Source organism: Oryzias latipes, chromosome 3 (assembly GCF_002234675.1).
Source record: "Oryzias latipes chromosome 3, ASM223467v1".
Lineage (NCBI taxonomy): Eukaryota > Metazoa > Chordata > Actinopteri > Beloniformes > Adrianichthyidae > Oryzias > Oryzias latipes.
Window position 1 is genome coordinate 21,404,095 of NC_019861.2, and position 20,645 is coordinate 21,424,739.

Below are 20,645 nucleotides of genomic sequence, written 5' to 3' on the forward strand. Positions count from 1 at the left end.
TGCATTTCGGAATAACTTTATTTTCATCTTCACAGAATTTTTAAGCATACAGTTGTGTCCACAGACAAAACCTCCCTCTTTCTTCAAAGACCTCCAAACACTTTGAGTGCAGAAACAGAAGAAAGGAGAAAGTAACACAACATTGATTGTCAATTTGTTTCCATTTACATAAAAAAACATCTCTGATCAAGTGTAAGGCTCGTTTGTGTAACACATTTGGACACATTTACACAATAGAAGGTCCTTCCATGTCCAGTATCAACACAACACTGACCTTACAAAGACACAGCAGGAGATTTAAAAAAATAGAAAACAGAGAAATCATTTCAACGTTTACAATTTTGCTTGCAATAGAGCCAAATCCCAATCTTTACCAGAAGACATGAATGTAATACTGTGACCTCTGATAATACAAGAGACCTGATGAGTTAAGACACACGGGACAAATGGACATCATGCAATCAAACTGAACAAAGGTTTATATAACACAGTATCAAAACAGGAGTAGTGTGTACAAAGTCGCTCCTTTTGCTCTCTACAAAAAAAAAAAATCACTGAGCCAAGAGTTTGCAAACTCACTGTTGAATAAATTAAACATCCAAACAACATTCACTTCATACATTTTGATTGGAGAATTATTCAGTAATAAAAAAAGTAAATATATTTAGTGAAAATGGGTAATTTCAAAACAGTAGTATTTGAACATTTTATGTAGTTTAATAGGCATAAAAAACAAGTTAGTGTGTAGTAAGGCAGTACTGGTTATGCAGCTTTATAGAGTAATCACAAATTCTTTTTCTGTAGATAAAACAATTATGAATATGAACAGGTTTTTTTTATTGGATAGCAGAAAATAAAAGGCATTGATAATTAGTTTGGTCAAATGAGAAAAATTAGAAAATGTATTTTTTTTCTGAATTAAAAAAAACTGATTTCCTTCATTGTTTAAGAAATGGCTGAAATAATACTGAGTGAATATTTGCACATCGACTTTAAATCCAGGCAATAATATACCCCCCCCCCCCCCCCATGAAGGAGGGTGGGGTTCAACAAGTTTATAAAAATATCAATATGTCATAAAACATCAACCAGTATTTACAGACATTTGGGTGTAACATCACAGACTGTTAAATGTCCAGTTTGGTCCAGAGGTGAAAGAAGCCTGATCCTCTACCTCCCAGGTTCTCTAAATGGTAAAAGTTGCCTGCATGCTTTTCGGATTCGAGCGCTTGTAGCTGGACGATGAGCTGAAGTACGTCTCCCCATCAGTGCTGACGTCATCGTCATCATCTTCATCTAGGCTGTTGAGTAGCGGAGCAGCGGCGGTCTTGCGCCTGGAGCCAAGATGAAAGTGTTAGGACCAGAACACTGTAAAAATCTGGAATTTGCCTTTCACAGCAGGCAGATGAATGACAGGTTTACCTCATTTCATTCTGCAGAGCTTTCAGCTGGCTCTGGAGGTGCTCGTTGGCCTCCTGCTGCTCGTCCAGGTCTCTCTGCAGCTTCTTCTTGCCGTGCTCCAGACGGTCGATCTCCTCTTCAGCCTCGTCCATCTGCCTCTTCAGGGCTTTTAGACGCAGATTCAACTACAAAAAACATTGAGGTAAATCCAGTTATTTGCTCAGAATTGTATTTAGGATGGCGTTGAACACATTTGAGACACAGAGGACACTTTGCTACATACTTGGTCTTTCTGATCCTGCATTGTCAGATGCTCCTCATCAAGTTGCATTATCATCTCCTTCACTTTTCTCTCCAGCTTGCGGTTGGCCAGCTGCAGGTTGGCTCGCTCCCTGAAATGCAGGCAGGTCCACACATTAAATCCAGTCCACTGCCAGATTGGCAAACAATTTTTCATATTTGGGGTTTCTAAAGGCATCAAAGTAAAGTAGGACTTCTAACATCCACGAGTCTGCTGAGAGTTTTCATTTAAAACTTTCCTCTTTTGCCACTGTGACCCCAACATCCTTCTTCCCTGCTACAGAGACTGGATCTCACCTTTCCTCTCCCTCCAGCCTCTCCTCCAACTCTTGGACGCGAGTCTCCAGCTGGGGCACCAAACCGTCTTTGTTGGACTTCTGGGAGTTTTCTAGATGAGCCACTCTGGCCTTCAGGTCCTTGTTCTACAGAAAAGGTAAATCAGAAGCTTCAAAAATGTCTCTTTGGGCCGTAACGATGAGTGAGCGTAAACAACAATGAACCTGATGAAGGAATGGGTACGATCAAATTAAATTGATGAAAATGAAATGAACGGTGTGTGTAGCTGGTAGTTTCAGGACAGGTGAGTGTGTACCTGTCTCTCCAGAGCCATCTTGTCACACTCCAGGTCCTGTCTGCTAGCCCTCTCCTGCAGGAGTTCACTTCTCATCTGCTCCACCTGTCAACCCGAGTCCAGACACCGTCACCGCTACAGTCCCACACGCTTTGACAACAATTATGCTCAGACACCATCTGACCCCCACCCCCCCACCCCACCCCACCCCACCCCCACACACACACACTGCAGTCAGTGAGACAAGCTGCTAAAACAACACAGGAGTTAATGCTTGAAGCGCTGCGGTTAATTACTGAGCTAGCTTTTCTTGCTTGACTGCATTCCCCCGCTCGTGTTGCCGGTCAGGCTCAGTCTCAGTGAAACAGGTTTGTAGAGAGCAACACTTGTGTGTTGTGCAGATAAAGTGAGCATGTGATGAATTCATATCTGTCAACAAGATTCAATCTGGTTTTGACTTCATCTTCTGCAGCACAAAAGCAGCGACGATTAAACTTGGGCTGCCTCCTTTGACCACATTGGGGCTAAAACGACACCCCTGTTTCAGTGAGAACTTCAGGAGGGGCAGCTGCTCTGTTGAGAGGTCAAGCAAAGCAAAGCCTCTCATAGAAAGTTAAATAATAACAGACCTGTATAAATGGTGCGTACGTTTTGGAAGGCACCAGTTTAAAGGAAAAGGGAAAATTGCTGCACAACCTGCAGATAATAAATGCAGGTAAATCCAGCTCAGTGGATTTACCCTGCTCCTCAAATGCTTCACACTCGGCAGCAAGAGTCCCATGGGAGGCATGGTAAATGATCAAAAAGATTCTCATAAATGAAGCTCACCTGCCCGTCACCCAGTTTAGTCAAGTCATTTTGGTGAAAACGTAACTTTGTTTTGTGAAAAAATTGATTTGAAAGTTTTCGATTGTCAGAATGACTTGAACTCCTGTTTCAGTGCAATTTGAGTCACTCGATGCTGCAGTCACCACTTTTTTGTGGTAGTTAACAAAAAAGCTGGCACTATTTTGCCCTGACAACACTGTTCCAGAATTAGTAATGAACCTTTCTTTTATCCATTACATTTTCTTGCTTCTGTATTTTTAACATGTTCTTGTAGTGGTTTTTCTGAAGATGGAGGCATAAATATAGAAAATTAAGCTTAAATTTGCATTTCTGAGTACCGGTATTTCTTTATTAAAATCGTTGTGAATAAAGAGCAGACGAAAAAAAAATGCTGGTGGAAAAAGATGTAGTTGATTCATACATACTATTATCAGTGGGCCACAAGCTCCTGTCACTCTGCAGAAACCATTCATTCACTCATCTTCTAATCAGTTTTGTCCCTTCCGGGGTCACGTAGCTGCTGGAGCCTATCCCAGCCACTTGCGGGTGAAGGCAGGGGCCACCCTGGACAGGTCGCCAGTCTGTCGCAGGGTGGCAGAAACAATGTCCTAGAAATTTACATCGTTTTTAAAATTTTGTCTAAAAACGGCATAATCATAATTAAAAGACCACTGGGAACAATTTTACCATAGATCAAAAGATGATTGGCGTGAATCTTTAAAGTTTTTCTCTAAAAAGGGAATTTCAAATGTTTTTTTTTTAACAGCAAAGCTATGCAGAAGATTGGGGCAGTAAAGTGTTGCCAGAGGTCACTCTGTTGTCAGGGATCTACTATTATAACTGATTATCAAATCATTACTTAATGTGTCTGAAGTGCTTGGAGATAAATCTGCAAAACCACAAAAAACTACAACCTGTTGGATATTTTTTCCCCAAAAAATTAGGCTGAGAAAAATTTAGTAGTATAAAGGATGTGCTTGAAGGCAAGTCTACAGACGTGTTGGCAAAGATAACTGAATCCAAGGTTTAAATTGAACGGAGTTAAAGGCCTTTTCATCTAAAACTTTAAAAGAAAACAAACTTTTATAAAAAAAAAAAAAGATCAGGTGTCATCAGCTTTCACTGAAGTCCCTCAGAGAGACCTGACTGCAGCAGAGTGACTGCTCTGTGAAACTAATCGATACAGCAGTGATGGTTCTTTCTCTGAGAAAGGAGCTTAGAATTGGTGATATTTTATGCCAATTAGTGGGTGACAGTGGGGTGCTCTGATGAACGATGGCCCCTATAACTGGTGCAGCCAGCACAGTGCTTGAGGGAGCTGAATCAGCAGACTGGAACATGCAGCGAAACTAATCTGCTTTGTGAGAGACGGCAGGAGAGGAGAGGGGAGATTACTCTCATTTAGACAGGAGAGGAGCACCTGGTGCCAGGAGAGACGCAGGTGTTCTTCCTGCTGCCTGCACAGCAGCCCCGCCACCCCATAACCATACACCCCCCCGCCGCCCCGCCCCACCCCAACGCACATTAGCCCGCACGCACAAGCACACACCCGCAAGGGATCTGCGCACACACACGCACACTCACTAGTAGCACTTCTCCACTCTGCCTGCACAAAGCTCAAGCGTTGCCTTGACAACCAATGAACCAATGCCACTATGTCACAATACCGCCCTCTCCTCCATGCCAGGGTATTTCTTAAGGGAAAGCATTTAAAGACAATTTCAGGCTACATACTTTTGCTAAATGTTGCTCCAACCTTCAGCTCATTTGTTCCAGACTGAGTGGAGCCCATAGCAAAGCTGTCGTCTGATCTCATAATTAACCGCAGTAACAATGGGTCATGTTAGGAAAGAAAAACTAGAGCTCTAATACTCCCTCTGATAGGCAAGATCTTTGCTGGGAAAAAACTGGGAGTCTAAAGACACACAAATCTTATCTTATCTCTGTCAGCAGCTTTAGCACACAGGAACAGTACATACACCAGAACTTGTCTGCTCCTCAGCTAAAGTTACAACTGCAACTTCCAAATGAACTGGACACACTGAAAACCAGGGATTTTTGGCAGCTTTACAGGACTTGGCTCTGGATGAGCATTAGGACAGATCTTGTTGTGACTGATGCATGAAAAACACTGGATAACTGAGCTCAGACTCAGTTATCCGAGCCCTAACGCAGGATGATTATGAAAGGTCATCTTACGAATCAATAAACCTGCAGAAGTCTCCTGAGTGCGCACACACGCACAGGCATCAGTCTACACAATAAGTGTTGGCATCAACCTGAAATTGTTACATGGAGGGTTTTTTTGGTGAGATGTGAGGGACACTGGTCATGATGTTAGAGGTGGAAGATGAAGCAACAAGAGATCTAGATATCATTTACAGATTAGGATGGAACAAAGACATTTCTGTGTGAGGCGGGTCACACCATGAGCACTCATAATGAAAATGTGTTGAGAGTGTGTACCTGTTCTCTTCCTCTGTCTATCCTGTTCATCAGCTGATCTCCACTTTGACGCTCTTCTTCAAGATCATCCTCCATCTGAGCGATCCTCTCCTGCAGAACAAAAGATTTGCACCTGTTGGTATCTTTAACCTGCAAAAGTGCCTTCTTATCCCGTCTTCTCAAGCAATAATGTCACGCCTGAGTAAATCCTCCAGGTTTACTGAAGGTCAGCATTGTGTACCTCCATGAGTTTGATTTGTCTGGCTTTTTCATCCTTAGCTTGGTTGTTTTTGTCGATTTGCACCTCCAGATCATGACATTTTTCCTCCAGCATCTTCTGCCTGAGCAAAGCTTCTTCTTGTTCCTTCTCGCTCTGCTTCAGGTCCTCGTCTCGAAGTGACAACTGAAACAAAATTAATTCATGCCCAATGAAATGGCATTTGATCATAATTCAGCATCAGGAAAAACAACTTAAAAATAGGGTTTTTGCTGCGTATCTTCCAGTCTACATGTCCAGCACCATCTATCAAGCCAACCGTTTTCCCCTCAGGTCTGTAACCTGTCTATTATGAGTTAAGTTTTCTGTTACATACTACAATAAATTCATGTAAAAAGGGAAGTAGATTAAATGTTAATACATCAGGACATTCCTTAAAAAAAATCTAGAAAAGTAACTTATTATACAGTATTTCTGTTTTCCCTTTTAAATTGGAGCTTCTTTAATAATCATACTGTAAACTGTGTCATTATTAAGTGTGACTGTTACAGCAATGAGGAGCAATTTTGTTCCTGCTAGGGTAAATAATTGCATGGTTCCCTGGGTGACTAATGAATCCAGCACTGCTAGTGTTTTTCTTCATGAGCAGTGACCCCTGCAGCTGGAAAATCATCCCTAGGGCATCGGGGAAAGACAGAAAATTCATCTGCTGCTCTCGTTTTTGACCCACAACAAATACTTTTGCTGCAACGGAAGTTTGGTGGTGATGAACCAAGTTTCCATGAACAGACAAACACAGAAGATCTAAAAAGCTCCTTGACCGGTTCTGAGTCCAGAAGGGAGGTAACCGAGGAGGAGGAGGAGGAGGATGTGCACGACCAACCGCAGCTTTAACAACACTGATAACAGAACGACGACATCATCCTCTTCCTGTGCAGCGGCTGGGCAAAGATACAGGGAATCAGCAGGGGATTGGACAGGAAAGAAGGAAGAACCTGGATCCTGACTTCTTCCTGACAACTGAACCTTACTTTCCATTGCAGGACACAGAGTAACAGCCAAATCAGGAACACAAAGAAGTTGATGAGAGTGGCAGATCATTTGACGAGGTAAAAAACATCATTTGAGGAAAAAAGAAAAAATAGGTTTAAATAGGTTCCTCCTTTAGTGGCAAGCCTGCCTTTATATTTGACCTCCTGTGCTGTCAGAAGAAATGTGACTGCCTGTGGGATAGCAGTGTCGGTCTTAGTTGTGAAGCCTCTGTGGTATAGATGACCGCTGAAGCAGGAGCTCAGAAACCACTGATCTCTCACATGCCAATTACTGCTGTGGCAACATTACATCTCACTGTCCTGACGCACCTTTTGTGTGAGCTCACCCTTAAAGACCCACTCCACTGAACATCGTGCTCTTGCTGTTTTTAACATGTTCTTGTAGCATTTTTCTCATTATTGAGGACACATTTAAAGAAAATTCAGCTTAAAATGGAATTTCTGAGTATTTCTTGATTCAAATCGTTGTGAATCAGGAGCAGGTGAAAAAATGGTGTTGGAAAAAGCTCGTAGCTGTGACATAGCAGCTCCCTGCTCTGCAACATTCTGATTTATCCACATGTAGACAAATAGATTTATTAAGGTTTTTGTTTTTCTGGCCTGAGCTGACATCTGGCTCGAAACTCTACGGCTGGATAGCTCCACTATTGCTCGCCCTTTTTGTTGCACCAGTAATGGTGCGTCAGGGTGGTGAGGGGCAGTAAGCTAGTGGGAGAGAGTGTAAACAGATGCATGATGGAAAATGGGGACGGGCTTACTCCACACCAACAGTACCATCCCACAATTCAGAGGCAAATTTCTAACAAACTCCTGCTGCTTTACAGAAACTATGTGATAGAAACTAAATGACACAGATTTTTGATTTTGACAAAAAACGGCATAATCATAATTAAAAGACCACTGGGAATACTTTGAAAAGAGATAAAAAAAATAATCGGAGTGGGTCATTAAGATTGCTTCCTAAGCTCTCTCTGGAAATGTTTGATGTCTAAATAAAGCAGTACATAACTTTTCTCTGGCACATTATTTACCAATTGTCAAAATATCCATATTCGCTGACATGGATAAACCTCTTAACTAGGAATAATACAGCTGGGTCACAAGTCAAGTATCACGTATCACGATTGTGGTGCTGCAGCCTTCAAACAAAGCAAAGCAAAGCAGCACATATCTCTTCTATTCTTAAATATCAGTTAAACAGCTGAAATAAAAGATAAAACGTTTTGCATGACTTGGCTACAGTGCTTCACTTGAATACTTTGTTTTGGGTTTAAAAGGGCAGCAGGGAGCAGAAATACCAAAGTGATAACCTCACTCCCTGAAAGGAGGCGGGGTGGTGAAGGAGGGCCTCAACTAGTCGAGTCAGAACAATGTAGTCCTGCATGGGAGAGCCCGGCTGGTCTGACTAATGATGGCCTCCATCTAACCCCCATCTCACCCAGAAGGCAGCGTCAGCACTCCGGTCTGTGCGGCGTTTCACTGAACCGGCAGAGATCTTTACCTCTGCTTCCAGGGCCTTGGTGGCCTGCTTGTATTTGTCCAGCTCTTCGTCGCGTTCCCTTAGAAGCCTCTGCAGCTCAGTCAGCTCTCTGCGATTCTTCTCTTTATAAATATCTATCTGTTCCTGCAGCTCTCTCGTAGACGACTGTGATGCCTCCACAATGTCACTCATCTGCGGGTAAAAGAAGGAAAGGGTGGTGATGAAACACATGCACGTTTGAGTTGGGAGAACTTTACTCATCCTTCAGCAATAAAATGTTCTGGCTTTAAATTAGTGTGCCTTATTCAAAAAAAGTGAATCATCACAATTTTGATTCATCAATTTTAAAAAATAATACTAAAAAATCTGCAGATTTAAGCCTACTTAAAAAGAAATATTCAATGAAGAACGTATTGGCAAAAACACTTAGTCAAGTCTCCTTGCCTCCCTCTGAAGTTTCTCTACAGTGCGGTCCAGCAGCTTCCTCTCATCCTCGATGTTGTTCTTCATGCTCTTGAACTGCTCCTTCTGAGACCTCTCCTCCTGCAGCCTTTCCTCCAGTTCTTTGTGCTCGCTGTTCAGTTTGGACAAGTTCCTCTATAAACAAAAAGTAAACACAAAAAGGCTCTAAATGTGATCTACATAAAGCGCAGAGCAGGTTAACGGATTATATATTTGACCTGGACGTCTTCGAGTCGCAGCGTCAGAGCCCGGTTGGCACGTGACATCTCCTCCTCTTGCTCCTTTATTTCATTGAGCGACTCCTCCATTTGCTTCTTTTCTTTCTGTTTTGCAGAAATTAAATCGTGAAATGCCAAAAATATACTTTTGCAGCAGAGAGAATCCTTAAAAGTGTCAGCTCTTGACCACTCACTTCCAGCCGACCAGCTTTGTCCCGAAGCTGGCTCTCCTGCAGCTTGGCCTCGTCGAGGATTTGGTTGAGCTTGGCCACTTCATTTTCCAGCTCGTGTGCTCGCTGGTGCAGTTGTTCGGTTTCTTGGTTAAGACGCTCTGTTTGTCCCTCCGCTGCGCCCTTGGCTGCCTCCACTTCCGTCTTCTCGCGGAGCAAAGCCGAACTGCTCTGTAGGTCAGAAGACGGAGCACAGATTCAGCTAAAGCAGGCAGGAGTCGAACTGAAAGTGGAACAATAATGTGTGACGGAGCATCTCAATTGCCCGACACAACAAAAGCCATTTGTACGGCTCGATTTCTCTTTATTGTGGCGGACACAGAACACAAATGGCCACCCGTTTTTCTCTCACATGTCGGAAACCACAATTTAAAGCGCCTTAATCCGATCTCTTATTAAGATGTGCTGATAAAAGACCCACTGAGTCTAAACAACAGGCCACAGTTGTGACACTGCTGTAACACAGTCAGCGAGCAACAGGATTTGTCTAGAAAAGAGATTTTCTTTAAGCACAGAAGAGGAATGTCAGACAACAAGTTTTGCAAGTTTGTAACTAAACACAATGATGGCACAGAAAACACAATTAATGTCTTTCACAACAATTCAGCCCAAACCTGAAACTCAAAATGAAAGAAAAAAACGTACAGAATTCATTGACAAGTTTCAGTCTCTTCACATGTCATCCTCTGTTAGGCGTCACAAACATTGTTTATGTCTAGTTGTGTCACTGCATGGGTTTATGCACAAAAGCATGAAGGAACACACCCTTCTGCTGTACAGCCACTGAGTTGTAACTCACCCGGGGATCAAAACAAACAGAGCTGCTAAGAACTGGTTTGGAGCTCACCAACAGAGACTCAGAAGCTGTACGAAATTCCTCCAGAAAAAAGCGTCCTACTGGATTCCTTTGACACTGATTCACAGGGAGAGGTCTGCAAATGCACTTTAGAAATAATCTCCAGCACCACACAAGGAATTATGGAAAATGTCATAGAGTTGGTGTAGAAAACAAACTGCCCATCACAGTCTGGCTTCTTACTCAAGTAAAAGTTTATCTAAAATTTTTAAAGGTTAGTTTCTTTAAAATTATTACTATTACTATTTTAAATTTATTACCATTACTATTATTGGCTAAAAACATGTTTTTAGCCAAAAACTAATAACAATTTTTCCCCACCCAATAATATTTTTTTGTGATGCATCTTTAAGCTTTTATTTTGTAGTGTTCATGATCTTGTCATTGGGAGTAAACAAAAACACTTCCTGCACAAAACAGGATTAGTGCTTCCCTGTTTCAGCACCTGCAAGCCAGTCAGACCTGTTTCAGGTGTCACCACAAAGCCACCCTCAGCAGAAGAAAGACAATTATTACTGAAAAGTAAAGAGACTGCATGGTTTACTTTAAAACTGTCCAACCATCTGAGAATAAATAAGATAAGGGGAAAAAAGGGAACAGAAGTTTTTACAAAAGAAGCTTCATAACTTTACATGAACTACTACCATAAATACTTTAATATTTTATTCAATAGACTCCAGATCAGCTGATCTGATGACTGGTTTTAAATTTAGACTTATTGTTGTAAAGTTTGACAAAAAACTTTGAACAATTTGAACTTAATGTGAGTCTTTTACAAAATGTACAAAATAACACACCCTTACAATAGTAAGGAAATGAGCCAGTGTAAGAAATAATGACATTTGAAACAATTTTGAAGATCCAAACATCTGTGAAACTGAACTGGGTTTTCGCGAACCGTCATCAAAATAATTTAAGATTCTCCTTCTAGTTTTTAAACTTCCAAATGGATTTGGACCTTCCTACCCAACAGATCTCCTCAGTCCTTACAAACCCTCCATAGCTCTCAAAACAAATTAAATCAAATCAAATAAAACTTTATAAATAAAAAAGCACTTCTCATGCCTTGCACAACTAGAAGCGCTTTACATTTAAAACAAAAAACATACACAATATTACAATAAAAACCCAGCCCACCCTTCACCCTTTCCATTCCCCTCCATTAACAAATACGACCCATGACCCCACACTCAACGAATACTTATAAAAGTAACTTTTAAAAGAAACCTAAGGCTTGGCTCTGCTGTGAGGAAACACTATTCGGGAATCTCTTCTTACCAGGGACCCGCTCTGCCGTAGGAACATCGCCACAGTGCCCACCCAGACCGGGACAGCAATGGGGTTCTCTACACAGCCGTGACCCTGCAATGTTAAACTCCAGCTGTCCCAGCAAGGGCGACAATCGCGGCAACAACCACCGACCAAGCCAGCAAGTCCTGGTAGAAAAGATCCCCACAAGACCCTCAGATCTTATCTCTACCCACTATGAGAACAAGGACTCAGGGCGAGGCCTCCTTTCAGTATCGCAGTCCTCATTTGTGGAATAACTTACCTGAGTGTCTGCTTCTGTGGAGATTTTTAAATGTAAATTAAAGACTCGTCACAGCTTTTAATAACTCATTAAATTAACTTATGTGTTTATTTATTTTAGGTATTTTATGGTTTATCATTTGTTTTTACCTTGTCTGTCTTTTTTTCTATGCAGTGCCTCTTCACAACCTTTCCTTTCTTTTTATGCCTGTCTTTTATTGTTGTTGCTTTAAATCTAACATGTCTTGTGACTTTTATTGTTTCAACTAATGTTTACATACGTGTTTTATGTCAAGCACTTTGCGTTGGACAGCGTGTTGATGAGAAGTGATATACAAATGAAGTGACTCAGCCAACTGTTCTTAAAGGACATAATGCAAACACATGACAGTTGAAGGTGTGGGAGAGGGAACTTGGTTTTGAGATTACTGATGAAGACTGGGAAAATTCTTGATGCGATGTGCAAACACAGAGTGCTTGTAACAGAGTCAAAGCGACTCAGCTGATGATTCTGCACAGAGCTCACATTTCTCCCCATCAAAGCCAAAAATATAAACCTGCCGTTGTGTTTGAAATGCAGGACTGAGATTGGTACTCTTACACACCATTACTGGTCTGTTCAAAAGTTCTGCACTTTTGGAACACCATTGGTCTGGAAGTGATCGTCTGTATTTATTATTGGGCTTGGTTGATCCTGTTATTCATGGTAAACATGATAGACAACTTTTTAGAATGCTGACTTTCTGCATTTTCATCTGAATTTGATCTCTGAGAACATTCCTTCCAAATCACAACGGCATAGGAACCTTTCATAACAAGTACTGGACTGGATATCGCCACAATTATTAAAAGAGCATTTGTGTTTTGGTTTCAAATGTATACCTTGCTTAATACTGAAACTTGTTGAGTTTTTTTTGAATACGACACCTTGTACGTGAATTTCATCTTTGTATACATGGGTCAAACATTCCGTTAAGTTTTGTCAATGTGTTAAAAAATTAATAAATATAGATGAAAAAAAGCTAAATCTTAAGAAAGTAAAAAGACCCTTCCTTTTTTTAAAAAGTACTTTCTGTTTTGGAAGAAAATCTTAATGAATAGCAAATACATTTTAGTTTAGGAGAAAACGTCTTAGTGACTAGAATTTTTATCTAAAATAAAAATTCTTGGTAAAACTTTTTTGTTTTTACCCAAGTGATAGATTTTTTATAGGTTTTTTAAAGAAAATCTGCCAATGGGGTAAACATTTTGACATATTTCTGAAGGGGGCAGTTTTTAAAGCCAAATGACTCAACATAAAACAGCCAATCCGAGCTCAGTCTACAAACATTTACCGGTAAGTTATATGAGAGACACACTAAGAACAAACACGTTTACCAAAAGAGTGAGAGCATAGGGGTTTCAAATTTTTTCTAGAAGTATAAAGTTTTCAGACTGACAGGATTGTGTCTGTGCTCTATTTTCAACAACTCTCTGAACAGAAAATCCAGCCCAGATTCTTGTTTGTGTGTTTGTCCCACTTCCCACACTGTGAATGAGGCCGGAAGAGAAGGGATGCAGCAGTATGAACCTTTTAAAGGCCTGTTCACACCGGGACGAATTTCGCCGGCGATTTTCGCCGACGTTTAACGCCTCGTGACTAAACAAAGGGCCCCAATGAGAGTGTGCACACCGACGCGAAAAAACGCCAGGCGTTAAAGCGTCAAAAAAAAAAACCGCCTCGGGTTCGTTTTTTTTTTTCTAATCTAGCCACAGGGGTTGCAAGCCAGTAACTTCTGTGCCGGTCCCAAGCCCGGATAAATAGAGAGGGTTGCGTCAGGAAGGGCATCCGGCGTAAAAATTGCCAAAATAACCATGCGAATCATCCACAACACTTTAGACATACCGGATCGGTCGAGGCCCGGGTTAACAACGACCGCCACCGATGCTGTTAACCTACAGGGTGTCGGTGGAAATTTGACTACTGTTGGTGGAAGAAAGAGGGGAGGCAGAAGGGTCCGTGACCAGAGAGAGAAGGGAAAAGGCAGGAACATAGGTTTGAGAATAGGGACTCTTAACGTTGGCACAATGACAGGGAAAGGCAGAGAGCTGGCAGACATGATGGAGAGAAGGAAGGTAGATGTACTGTGTGTGCAGGAGACAAGGTGGAAGGGCAGCAAGGCACGTAGTATTGGAGGAGGATACAAACTGTTCTATCATGGTGCTGATAGGAAGAGAAACGGGGTAGGTGTGATTCTGAAGGGGGAGTTCGTAAACAGTGTTCTAGAGGTGAAAAGAGTCTCAGACAGGATGATGAGCCTAAAGTTAGAAATTGAAGGGGTGATGGTGAATGTAGTCAGTGGGTATGCGCCACAGGTTGGCTGTGAGTTAGAAGTGAAGGAGAGATTCTGGAGTGAGTTGGATGAGGTCATAGAGAGTTTTCCCAGAGGAGAGAGAGTTGTTATTGGAGCAGACTTTAATGGGCATGTTGGTGAGGGCAACAGAGGTGATGAGGAGGTGATGGGCAGGTTTGGTGTGAAGGAAAGGAATCTGGAGGGACAGATGGTGGTGGACTTTGCGAAGAGGATGGAAATGGCTGTAGTCAACACTTACTTCCAGAAGAGAGAGGAACATAGAGTGACATACAGAAGTGGAGGTAGGAGTACTCAGGTGGACTACATCCTATGTAGACGAGGTCATTTGAGAGAGGTTAATGACTGCAAAGTGGTGGTAGGAGAGAGTGTAGCCAGACAGCACCGCATGGTGGTGTGTAAGATGACTCTGGAGGTCAGGAAGAAGAAGAGAGGGAAAACAGAAAAGAAGACCAAGTGGTGGAAGCTACAGAATGAAGAAACTTGTGAGGAATTTAGGCAGAAGTTGAGGCAGGTCCTGGGTGGTCAGGATGAGCTTCCAGAGGACTGGGAAACTACAGCAGAGATTATCAGGGAAACAGGTAGGAAGGTGCTAGGTGTGTCATCTGGAAAGAGGAAAGACGGTAAAGAGACTTGGTGGTGGAATGAGGAAGTACAGGAATGCGTCCAGAGGAAGAGGTTGGCTAAAAGGAAGTGGGATGTAGAAAGGACTGAGGAAGGTAGACAGGAGTACAAGGAAGCGCAGCGTAGAGTGAAGAGAGAGGTGGCAAAGGCCAAACAGAAAGCTTACGATGAGCTATATGACAGGTTAGACACAAAGGAAGGAGAGAAGGACTTGTACAGGCTAGCCAGACAGAGAGACAGAGATGGGAAGGACGTGCAACAGATAAGGGTGATTAAGGACAGAGATGGAAAGGTGCTAACAACCCAAGAGAGTGTACAGAAAAGATGGAAGGAGTATTTTGAGGAGCTGATGAACGAGGAAAATGACAGGGAAAGAAGGGGAGGAAGATGTGGTTGTTGTGGAGCAGGAAGTAGCAGAGATTGGAAAGGATGAGGTTAGGAAGGCTCTGAAAAGGATGAAGAGCGGAAAGGCCGTTGGTCCTGATGACGTACCTGTGGAGGTATGGAAGTGCCTAGGAGAGACAGCAGTGGAATTTCTAACATGGTTGTTCAATAGGATTTTAGAGAGTGAGAAGATGCCTGAGGAATGGAGGAGAAGCGTTCTGGTCCCGATCTTTAAGAACAAGGGTGACACGCAGAACTGCAGCAACTATAGAGGAATAAAGTTGATGAGCCACACAATGAAGCTGTGGGAAAGAGTAGTGGAAGCCAGGCTTAGGAAGAAGGTGGAGATTTGTGAGCAGCAGTATGGTTTCATGCCCCGTAAGAGCACCACTGATGCCATTTTTGCTTTGAGAATGTTGATGGAAAAGTACAGAGAAGGTCAGAAGGAGCTGCATTGTGTGTTCGTAGATTTAGAGAAGGCGTATGACAGGGTGCCGAGGGAGGAGCTGTGGTACTGTATGAGGTCGTCTGGAGTGGCAGAGAAGTATGTCAGAGTAGTTCAGGACATGTATGAGAGAAGTATGACGGTGGTGAGATTTGCTGTAGGTCAGACAGAGGAGTTCAAGGTGGAGGTGGGACTACACCAAGGATCAGCTTTGAGTCCTTTTTTGTTTGCTATGCTGATGGACAGGCTGACAGACGAGGTAAGACAGGAATCTCCCTGGACAATGATGTTTGCGGATGACATTGTAATTTGCAGTGAGAGTAGAGAGCAGGTGGAGGAACAGCTAGAGAGGTGGAGGTTTGCTCTGGAAAGAAGAGGTATGAAGGTCAGTCGTAGTAAGACAGAATACATGTGTCTGAACGAGAGGGATCAAGGTAGAAGCGTTAGGTTACAGGGGACTGAGGTGAAGAAGGTGCAGGAGTTTAAGTACTTGGGGTCAACAGTTCAGTGTGATGGGGATTGTGGAAAAGAGGTGAAGAGGCGAGTGCAGGCAGGTTGGAGCGGTTGGAGGAAAGTGTCAGGAGTGTTGTGTGACAGAAGAGTGCCAGCAAGACTCAAAGGAAAGGTGTACAAGACAGTGGTGAGACCAGCTCTGCTCTATGGGTTAGAGACGGTAGCAGTGAGACAGAGACAAGAGGCTGAGATGGAGGTAGCGGAGATGAAGATGTTGAGGTTCTCCTTAGGAGTGACCAGGTTAGACAGGATAAGGAACGAGTATATCAGAGGGACGGCTCACGTTGCCTGTGTTAGCGACAAAGTCAGAGAAGCCAGACTGAGATGGTTTGGACATGTTCAGAGGAGGGATAGTGGATATATTGGTAGAAGGATGTTGGAGATGGAGCTGCCTGGCAGGAGGGCAAGAGGACGGCCAAAGAGGAGATACATGGATGTCTTAACAGAGGACATGAAGTTGGCTAACGTTAGGGTAGAAGATGTTCATGATAGAGTGAGGTGGAAAAGGATGATTCGCTGTGGCGACCCCTGATGGGAAAAGCCGAAAGAGAAAGAAGAAGTTCGTTTTTTTTTTTCGACGCGTCGCGTCGAAATCTACTCGACCAATGAGAACGGCGCTTTTGCTCACGTGTCTGGAGCTTCTGAAGTTACAGTAAAACACAACTTGGGGGCGCTCAAACACAAAACTGCCTTGCTGAGCACACATACCAGCGAAGAAGATAGACGCCAAGTAGCGTCTACACAGCCGCGAAGCAATAATGACGGACATTCTAAAACATCCCCGAACCAAGCACCAGTTGGAGCTACTGGTGCTTGAAATATTCATGTTTTCTTTGTTTGATTCTGACAAGCGTGTAAATACTTGCTCTCTTCTTCTGAGTGAAAAGCGACTTTAAGAAGCGTAAAGTTGCGCAGCGCCACCTTGTGTACAGGAGTATTTCTGTTTTACATTAAGCGCCATCTAATGTCAGGGAATGAAATTGCATGTTCGCTCGGCTCACCGTCAGCGAAAATCGCCTGGGTGTGAACACAAAAGACGTGGCGAAAAACGCTGGCGAATAACGCCTGGCGAATATTCGTCCCGGTGTGTACGGGCCTTACTCTTGACTTGACTTTCTGATTATTCAACCATTTACATTTTTAGCATTTTACTCTTGACTTGACTTTATGATTATTCAACCATTTACATTTTTAGCATTTTGTTAAAAAAGAAAAATTAGCTATGGAAATATTGGGTCACTGATAATAAATAAGTGACTGCTAAGTTATGCTTCTTAGAGAAACGGTAACACATGTTTCAGTGGGGATTTTATTTACTCTTCCAAGCTCCTAACAAACTCAAAAATTTAAATTATTATTCATGATCATCATATTTGTTACTGCACTGAGTTGTGTTGAACTGTGCTGCTCAATACAACCACTTGTGGCTTTTTATTTTAGGTATGACTTTCAAAGAAAAATGAACCTAACAAACTAAAGGTTGTGCCAACATGACAACAACACTGAAGTTTGACTTGTGTCTCCATGAGTGTTTAAACTGTTTGTTCAAAGTTGCACATTAACTAACTTTGTGTAGTCTTTGAGGTTTGTGCTCCAGGTCGTGTGCTGCGCTTTAATCTGGGCAAAACTGTTCAAGCTACATTGTAGGTAAAGTTAAAAAAAACAAAAAGACTTTTATCCAACTTCAAGACACTTCAACCTTCTGAACTGATCTGTTCAGGCCACTGCTTTATCTTCATTCATTTGCATAATAGAGATCAATATACAGTAACTGTTAACTTAAAAGGATTACATTTAAAAAGTATTAATAAAAGGTGCGTTTGCATTACAACACACAGGACAGTCGGTTAAAATGGGACCAAAATAAGGTTTATGCCTTGTGTTTAACTGGACTTAAATAACATTTTACATGTATAAAGAACTTAGATATAACAAAAGAAGTCATAAATGTTAAGAAAAATAAACGGCTTACCTCATCAAACACCTCATCAATTTATTGCAGTCATACAATTGCACTTATAAAAACTCTTTTACAAGAGATTTTTATTAAAAAAAAACGAATAAACTGATATTTATACAGATTTCAAGACTTTTGGAGGAGAAAGTTTTTTTTTTTCAAATTTTAGAAGATACTGTACTAAATGCAATTTCGACTGATTTTTTCTTTGTTCTTCATCCTGAGCAGCGAAACATCTTCTGTATCTGTCAATAAAGTCAATTTGCACAACTGAAAAGACTTCTGGGATTTGTTTAAAACAAAAAAAGTTTGTCCGTCTGATGGAAAAATGTGCTCTGCGATTTTAAAATCCTAAATGTTTTGATAGAACAATTTCCTGAAATTTGCTCCAGTCCATAGTGACTTTTTAAAGACAGTCAAATATATTTGAAGGATTATTTCTAACCAAGTGAGGTAACAATACTGCACACAAACACACTCATCTTATGGCAGACTACGATTGGTTTTCTTAATCAAGTTTTGAGGATTCCAGCATCATTAGACTTTGAAACTCCAGTCGCAGTAAAAAAAGCTCTGACCAGCTAAAAGAACAAACACAACAAACACAACAGCTTCCTTTATCAAGATAAGCATATCCAGATCTGAGGTTAACTGCGGGAGTAGGCTTGTCACAGCCTGAAAGAAACGATTGAAGAAGAAATTAAAATGTGATAGCTGAGTGGAACTGGCATCTCTTTGGTCTGGCAGTAATCAAATCTCGTCTTGTCCTTTAAGAAACGGAAAGTAGATACGGGCTTCTGAAGGAGACTCTGTCCACAGCTCAGCTGTTCACACGTGAGAGTAAAAGATAATTATAAAACCAAAAACCATGGAAACTAGGATCTTACTCGACTGAATCTTAAACGGCTCTTTATTTTAGTCTTCATAGGCCTGACACCTTGATGAGCCGTCATTATTGCTCACTACGGTAATCTTTTTGGGAGTGTGTTTGAAAATGTGACACCATTCACATGAAGGGCAGGGCTAAAGAGAAAATCCAAGCCTTTGAACTTCTACGGCGAAAAGCAAAAATGTGGAAAAGTCACATAATACAATAGGAAGACATAACTTTGTGTAAATGTAAGTATTTCCAATTTAAAACCCCATACAGAATGAGTCCTTTCTTTAATATAAAGACATCAATTGCAATTCATTTATCATAATTAAGACTGACTGTGAAGTCTAACAGAGCCGATTTAATTAAGCAACACCTCCTGGCCAAAACGCAGACAGAAAACGCTCAACTGTAGGTTCAAGCCTCTAGGCCAAAGGCTAAAGAGTGAGCAGAAATGCATGAGTAAATACGAAACACCCAAATCCTGCATTACAGCTCAAGTCCAAAGACTAGCAGCTCAAACAAAGATCCTAGCAAACCGCAGGCGTGAGACCAGATATGAGACCAGAAGGCTCAAAACTGATGAAGAAGTCTGCAAAACCTCATCAAGAGGGAGAAAAATAACTACTGAAGTGTAAAAAGCAAACACAACTCATGAGCAATTTCACAAGAAAACACAGACTGATGTTGAGAATTCTTCTAAATTAATGTCAACTCAGCATCAACAGAAACAAATCTTGTATGGATGGGAGTAAACATGAAGGATTCTCTGTTCACCCTCACATAGCTGTCAAAACTGTTGGATTTCTCATTTCTGTTTGTAGAAGATTCTAAAGCCAGTACTGCACAAAGTTATCAGTACAGTTATTTGAAGGCTTTGGAGCTAAAAACTTCAGAGATAATCGGTTTCTTCTTTGTCGCATCTGTTCCGACGATCTCTCCCCTTAGTCGCTCACTTTTCTGTTTCTCATTCCCCTTCTTCTCAGTCACTCTGTAAATCAGTTCCCAAAGCTATGCCGGGAGTATACTGCTATCATCAAATACACAGACTCATGCTTGAGTCTTTACTTTCAAAAGAAGCCTGAGGGGGGAACTCTTCTCCGGGCCACGAAAGTTTGATGATCAGACAGCGAGGCTTCAGTTCACACACAGGGAAGATTAGAGGAGAGGCGGTTTGGGATGGTGGCGAGAACAGCTCTGTCCAGAAAATGAACCGCTCTCAGCTGTGAGACTGAGGCACTGTGGAGACACGTGTGAAGTTAGGATATGAAGACCAAAAAAAAAACAAAAAAGAAAAACGGCATTTGGGATTAAGGTTACAGACGGAAGTATGATAAGAGCACGGCTTCTTAACACGCTGCGGCTTACATATGTAGCTGAAACATAAGAGCAAGAAATGCTGTGATAAGGACAAGGGAACCCATTTAAGTCCCAATCCAATAGACTTTTGATCTGTTGTAAAAGCGTTCCCAGTGGTCTTTTAATTATAATTATGCTATGTCGTTTTCTAGGACATAGTTTCTGTATCTCCCCTCATCCATCCATTGAAACTCTCTCCCGCTAGCCTACGGCCCCTCACAACCACAAGTTAACATTCGTGTAACGAAATGGCAAACAATATTAGAGCTATACAGGACAGTTTGGAGTCAGACGAGGAACTCAGACGTACATGGATCTATTTGTCTGTAAGTGGATGCATCAGAATGGAGCAGAGCAGGGAGCTTGTTGCCCATTGATGGTAGCTTAACGCCACTGCATTTTTGCTCTGCTCCTCATTCACAACCATTTGAATAATGAAATTCCCACCATCTCAATTTTAAGCTTATTTTTTCTTTATATACTGTATGTCCATTACTAGAAAAAAAAAACATTAAAAACACCATTTTAATTGGAGTGGGTCTTTAAAA

General features: G+C 41.8%; 1 protein-coding gene across 2 annotated transcripts in view; it reads right to left on the reverse strand.

The window, feature by feature from the left end:
* cgnl1 (cingulin like 1) overlaps positions 1 to 20,645 on the reverse strand; it is a 30,694-nt gene continuing 10,049 nt past the window's right edge. Inside the window, exons 9-19 of one of the 2 annotated variants that reach the window (XM_004067327.4) lie at positions 9,169 to 9,375; positions 8,975 to 9,079; positions 8,739 to 8,891; positions 8,316 to 8,486; positions 5,787 to 5,948; positions 5,567 to 5,656; positions 2,294 to 2,377; positions 1,999 to 2,123; positions 1,685 to 1,793; positions 1,423 to 1,586; positions 1 to 1,334 (exon numbers count right to left, since the gene is read on the reverse strand). In XM_004067327.4, the coding sequence (XP_004067375.1) occupies positions 1,187 to 1,334; positions 1,423 to 1,586; positions 1,685 to 1,793; positions 1,999 to 2,123; positions 2,294 to 2,377; positions 5,567 to 5,656; positions 5,787 to 5,948; positions 8,316 to 8,486; positions 8,739 to 8,891; positions 8,975 to 9,079; positions 9,169 to 9,375 (1,518 nt within the window). In that variant the 3' untranslated portion in view covers positions 1 to 1,186. The remainder of the gene's footprint in view (positions 1,335 to 1,422; positions 1,587 to 1,684; positions 1,794 to 1,998; positions 2,124 to 2,293; positions 2,378 to 5,566; positions 5,657 to 5,786; positions 5,949 to 8,315; positions 8,487 to 8,738; positions 8,892 to 8,974; positions 9,080 to 9,168; positions 9,376 to 20,645) is intronic. The other variant, XM_011491359.3, reaches the window with a different exon arrangement.